Source organism: Arachis ipaensis, chromosome B6 (genome assembly GCF_059453495.1).
Source record: "Arachis ipaensis isolate K30076 ecotype BB chromosome B6, ASM5945349v1, whole genome shotgun sequence".
NCBI lineage: Eukaryota > Viridiplantae > Streptophyta > Magnoliopsida > Fabales > Fabaceae > Arachis > Arachis ipaensis.
This window is the reverse complement of record NC_142441.1, coordinates 34,110,477-34,117,132: the sequence shown is the minus strand read 5'-3', so window position 1 is coordinate 34,117,132 and position 6,656 is coordinate 34,110,477. Positions and strand designations below refer to the sequence as shown.

Sequence of the window (6,656 nt, the reverse complement as noted above, 5' to 3'; positions counted from 1 at the left end):
GAAAGGTTACTTGGGAGCAAACATGAGAGGAATTGTTTTAAAAACCGAACTGGATTTCCTGGTCCGGCGGTAAAATCGATTTCCCGGTCCACTCACCGGTCCTTTTTTTCAATCGATCGGTTAACGAAGACCCCTGGTGTGACCCGAAAGGAACCGTCGAACACCGGATGACATCCATGAGTATCGGTGCACTCAGTCAAGGGCCCAGAAGATTTAAGCAGTGGGAGAAAAAATATCTGTGCTCAAAAAAATTTTGTTCAATATTATTAATTATATGGAGATATAAAAATTAAAAAGAGTTAGTGAACCATTTCATTCTTAAAATACTATTCACTATATAAAATTTATAAAAAAATCTTTTTTTTTTAGTTCTAGAAATACAACTTAAAATACTTTAATTAAATTATAGATAACTTATTATACTAACTAATTTTTTTATACACATTTAATAATAAAAGACTCAATCAATTGGCACAGTAGCGCCTATTAATACACTACTATTTATAATTTAAAACTAGAATTAATTACAAATACTAAAAAAATTAAATCTGTATGTAAAAATTATGTTTATGTAAAATAATAGAAACATAATTTACCATTTTTTTTCTTTCTTTCGTTTTAGAATAATTAAATTTGTTATATATTTTTTAATTTATTTTCGATATAATGTTGGATGAAAGATTTTATACATCTATTTAATTATGTATTCTAATTAAAATATTTTTTCATTACTATTTCTGAAAATAAAAAATATACTTCTAAATTAGTAATTTAATCGACTTATTTTAAAATTTTATATGCAACGTAGGTACATGTAATAGAACAAAAGATAAAAAATAAGTAACTAAGATGAATAAATCGAGAATAAAATAAAATATTTAAAGTTATGAAAAAAATAAAACATTAGATTAACACCAAAACTATAATTGTTTGAATTAAAATTTGTAACTGAAAATTTCAAAAAGATAAACAATGAAATTGGAACATACATAGACTCATCGACAGCTATATAAAAAAATGGATAATTTAAAATGTACTTTAAGGAGTAGAAAAAGAAGGTTGAAAATATAAAAATAAGAAGAGAGCTTAAGAGAATAAAGGAGTAACGGCACAAGAACTAAATTTGATTACGTTAAATAATAACCAAAATGATAGACAAATAAAAAAGAGAATTTAGGACTATAGCTAACTGAGTTTAGTTTATTTATAATGGGGTCATTGATAATTTGGAGTGGGGGCACATTATATATAATTATATCTTTTAAAAAAAATTAAAAATACAGTGGGGCATATGCCCACTTATTGTTGTTCTTGAGTCCATCCCTGGGTGCAGTCCGGTCCCACCGAAAAGGTCTTGCATTAAAACATTTTCACACCCGGCTCTGACTACATCTAGACCCTAAACCTTAGTCGTGCTGCATCCTCCCACGCAGGGACGGACATAAGGATGGGGCGAGTCGAGGCCTCGGACCGGTTGAGGTATTCAAGTTGACTACTCCATGCTAACGAAAAATGGTGGACCAAAATTCTGATTGCAGGGTACCCCCGGCTGCTGTGAACGAACTAGAGTGGTCTGCAGGAAGTTGCAGCTCCTCCAGTCCAGGCCCGAGTCATGTGAGTATGATAACACACACTTGCATCTTATTCGTTAAAGGACATAGTGACTGTGTAATTGTAACAGGGAATGTAAATATGTCGCAGGAATGCAGCCCCATAGCAAAGAGCGTGGTAAGCACGGTTTTCGGGATGCAGTCTGACCTCCGGCGATTGTTGGATGCAATATCGCGACATGATGCGGTGGTGTCAGGGATAAAAGACGCATCTAGCTTCTCATGCGGAGGAGGTCTCTGCCGCCGCATGTGGTGCCAACTGGAGGGCAATGCGCGAGTTGTAGACGCGATTGACACAACCCCAGTGGCAAGGTCTCCAACATGAGGGAGAACAAGAAACACGTTATCAAAAGCAGTGGAAGCTGCAAACCATCCAGAGCAACCAAGCCACTGCGGAGTTCCATCGTGGATACCACCTTCACCGTCGACCACATCCCCTTCATCACCAAGAGGTCAAAAAAGGCTATCCAGAAACCTTTCCCATTTTCTAAGGAGACCCGAACCGTTCATATCCCGGAAGTGGTTCGTATGTAATAAGGATATGTTTTACCCGTTTAGCCAATTTTATACCATTGTTTTTCCTTCCGTGGGTGTCCTCATGGATTCCCTTCCTTCAATTTCAGGTTGATCTTACCACCGATGATATCACGGACAAGATCCCATGACAAACTCATGCAAATCATGAAACGGAGACAAGCATGCTATCTGCTAGGCAAAGGAGCGATCTCCCCTCCAGGGAACCTGCTGCAGTCGTAAACATAGGCAAACTCGTGAGTATGACAATCGAGGGCATTCCAAAGGTGAGCTAGTAAGTTCCAGTTATCTTTTTATTGTGCCAAGTTGGTATGGATTGAATCACGATTAGATATGCAAGGGACATAACTAATTCCTTGGTATTGATGTAGTCTATGAACCTGGTGTTCCGCCCGACCGATGAGATGAATCTGTCCGAAGTGGAGTTGGTTGTCGCCATATATATCTTCATGCGACATCTTCCAGAGAGTATGCAATCCCTCCGTGCTGTTTTGAACTCCATTGTATTGCATGCATGAGCAGTTGTAACTGTTTATTTTGATGATAGCGAGATTCTGATAGATATCAGGAACTGCTAGCCACTCGGGGAGCGCTTATGACTCTGGCACCGAAGATGGAGGTTGTAGACAACATGAGTACCAGTTATTTAATTCATTTTTTGAGTCCCATGACATTCGCGTTGTCTCAAATACTGTCAATAACCCATTGGATCGGTGTATCTGTCTTGGTGTGACTGCAGGTGCTGAACACCGTGGTCCGCATGCTCACACTAGCATCGATTGGACATGCTTGGTTCCTGCCGTCAACAATCATGGTAAGAAAAGTTAAACATGTATGGTAGAAGCATGAATTTAATGATTTAGGCTAGTTTCTCCATTTAAGGAATAACTCAGATTACCATGGTTGGCTGCGCCATGTGTGTACTGATGCCTTGGGAAAAAAGTAGGATAGTATACTGGACATAAACCACAAATCCAGGGTTGGACAATTTCTATGAACCCCCAACAAGTGTTACTGAATAGAGTTTAGGGTTGTGATTAACATTGTTGTCATTATTGTAGAATGTTCAAACAAATAATCCCTTAAACAGAACAACCTAATTAGAAAATCCTGCAAATACCATTGCATATAAAAATTTCCAACAAATGTAGACTTTTTGTAGAAAATGTTGATTTAGTTTCTTCTTATGACGAGTGCCTTACTTAACAGAATGTTTTATGTTCTTTTATGAAGAGAACACAAAAAGTCTACATTTGTTGGAAAGTTAAAAGTTTGCAGAAAGCACTGACCACAAAGATATCACAAATAAGAGCTTTCCTTTTGATGTGTGTAAAAAAATTATTGTGCCTGAGGATCCACCCCAAAGTCAAGTATGACATGCAGTATGCATAATGATATGTAACTTCTGAGGTGTGTAACTAACTCATGATTGGAAGTTCTATCAAATTTATGAACTGCACTTCCATTCAGGCCAAATAGGGCACTTCACCTCACATTTGTTTGAGTAAGACTCATGTATAACTCAACAAAACTTAGTAGGCTGGCCAAACAATGTGAACACATTACAAAAAATATTATTAAAGATACTATGGAGAAACTCTCTTGGTTAATAATAATTATATGGAAAGCTCGAGAAAGGAAAAATGAGGCTCTGCCTCCATCTCCCTAAATGCACGTTTCCATGTGTTTTTCTGCCAAGCTTCACATTTAAAATGAATAATGTTCTATGAATCATTTAATTATAAAATTGCGTTAGTGAATAAAATTTGACCAAAACCCTTTACTTCTAATAACTATAGAATACAAAAGCAATAATTATATTCATCCACCAGGATAAGAAAACGTAGTATTAGGGGAGTATTGACTCTCTTACCTACTTCATTGCCGACCTTTCGTGCGGCAGTAGACGCCAAATCTGACAAGAAATCCAATGAGGGACTAAAAGGGGGAAGAAAAAGAAGGATGTTGGACCGTGCTTAGCGGTGTAAATAACCCTCCATGGTTGAGATTGAATTTTGGAGTGTCACTACAGGTTGCTTGTTCATCATGTTTGAATCATGTTTCACTAGGTGGGGATAGTGCTAGACATTAGGATGCAACGAATAAATGTGTACATAAATGGTTGGTGTAGCACAAGGCATTGTGTCGTCTTATTGAGAGTAGGGACCACTTTTAATTAATTTAATGTGGCATAATGCCAAGCTCAATGATTTAGAAATTTGTATATTTTTTTGAACTTAATTTTAGCATCTATGATCATGTAAAGGATACGTTAATATTAGTTTTAAATGTTGTTCTTTTTCTATTTTTGTGTAGTTGTATTTTTGTCATTATTGCCCTATTAATTCCTCCTCCTATTACTATATATGAACACTTTAACAAATTTCAAATTCACATAATAAAATTGCTAGTGTAATTAATTTATATTAGTGTATGCCATATTTTTAATGATATAAAACATAAAAATATAACTTACCGTCACATGAATATTTAATGAAGTAAATTAATTAACAGAATACTTAGAAATAGATAATTTTATATTTTATTACATGTTAACCCATGAAAGATTATGAAAAAATTATAAAGACTACGATAATTCTTTTATTTGATAAGTATTTATCATTTTTTCATTAAAAAACTAATTATATTTATATCTATTCAGAAATGTATGGTATTATATTTAATTAAACAAGATTTTAATTTTCGACCCATCCACTCTTAGATTTCTGGATCCATCCCTGTTGTAAGGTATTCCGAATCCATCAAAAAACATTTTATTCATTTGTTATGTAACACAAAATATAGTTATAGCTCGATAATTTGCTGCCTCAACCTTAATATCCCGTAGTTTCTATAGTTGAGTGAGGGGGATTAACCATAGAACCCAAAAAACAAAGAAAAAAAAGGCTAAATTCAGATTTAGTTGCTGCATGATAGTCTAGTTATATCTATATAATCTGTAGAAGGTTTTGTTAACTAATTACTTAACAGTCTTTTCTATCGAACCGTGGAGGTAGAATTGTATCATAGCTATGGTACACGTTTGGCTGAATAAAAGGTTGACACAAAAAAGGTGAACGCTGAATCACGTAAAGCGATGAACACAAATAATTATTATATAATATTATCTCAATTAAGCTTTAAGAAAAACTACGGGACACCACCATTAATATTCATATTTTAAAAATTCAAGTCTGGGCTTTTATGCGTAACTAGTTGGATTAATGCTGTTATTATTATAGAAATTGAAATTTTTAGCAGTGATAATGATATTATTGTTGAATTATTATTGTTATTAATATCGATATTCGTAGTATGATAGGTTAATTTTTTTGTGTTCAGCAAGCAGCAGTCGGCGGACGGTCTCTCACCTCGGCGAACATGACGTCGATACGTAACAACTACATGTGCAGTAAGGTCGACCAGGTGACCCGGGTATTCTCACACCCACCAGTTTTGTGTTACTCTTTTTGTGGCTGCTCATTTTCCTACCGTGTACTTTGAGTTTGGCTATGTGGTGTTTACAGGTGTATCAGGCCATGTGGTGTGACCAACACTGGTACCTAATGATAATCGATGTCGCTCAGCAAAAGCTGATCTACCTAGACTCACTTAGAGACCCACGTGAAGCGGACGCAAAGAAAATGGCTATGCTGCACGTCGTAAGTCATTCTAGTTATTTGGCACTTGTCCATAACCCCACTGCTTATGATATCCATTCTAGTAACAATACTTTTCCTTAACGTTTTGTAGGCGCTTTACCTGGAGGGAATGACGCTGGGAAAGTCGTGGCTCTCCGGGGATAGGGTGATGCGTCCTAGGTTCTCTGCGTTCGAATTTGAAGAGCCTAATGTGCCACAGCAGGCAGCAGACTTGTAAGATCCTCCACACCCGTATTTGGCCTAGTGTCATTATTACATCGTAAACCCTTTGCTGTGATGTCGTCTCAGTCTCATGTTGACCTGGCAAACATGCTCAACTGACTAAAACTTGTGGCATTGCAGCATGGACTGTGGCATCTGGATCGCACAATGGATGATTCGAGCGTACATGTGGCAAGATTACGAGGTGCAGGTATGGTTGCAAACAGCTTAACAATTTATTTCATTTCAAGTTAGAGTGTTTTGCTTCTTCAACGCCACCACTAGCAAATGACTAACCTTGGTTCTTATGCTATTGTGAGCCATTTCAGCATGTCAACGCCGCCACTTGGATGCGCTTAGCGGTGGACTTGTTTATGAAGTCTCACAACCAACTGGCACAGGATTTCGTATCCAAAGCATTTGCACACTGGCAGACGAAAACTGTGTAGAGTATGCATGTCCTTTGTTAGGCCAAGTCACAATTGTAAATATTTTGTGATCCGTAAACTGTGGGCTGTTATTTTTTGGATCGCCCATCTGTTTCGGTTACATTAGGGTAACTATTTTTTGTATTGATAAGCTGTTTTGTTGGGACATTTGCTTTTTTGACAACCCTTCTGTTCCGTTTCCGTTGAGGCAAATGATTTTT

At 36.6% G+C, this 6,656-nt stretch overlaps 1 protein-coding gene across 1 annotated transcript; it reads left to right on the top strand.

Moving 5' to 3' along the window:
* The first annotated feature begins 2,308 nt into the window (after window positions 1-2,308).
* LOC148555103 (uncharacterized) lies at window positions 2,309-6,456 on the top strand. Its single transcript, XM_088490604.1, has 9 exons — window positions 2,309-2,410; window positions 2,516-2,627; window positions 2,723-2,775; window positions 2,884-2,958; window positions 5,487-5,579; window positions 5,672-5,806; window positions 5,898-6,019; window positions 6,149-6,218; window positions 6,337-6,456. Exons 1-9 carry the CDS (start codon window positions 2,309-2,311, stop codon window positions 6,454-6,456), a joined length of 882 nt encoding a protein of 293 aa, XP_088346730.1.
* The last annotated feature ends 200 nt before the right edge of the window (window positions 6,457-6,656 follow it).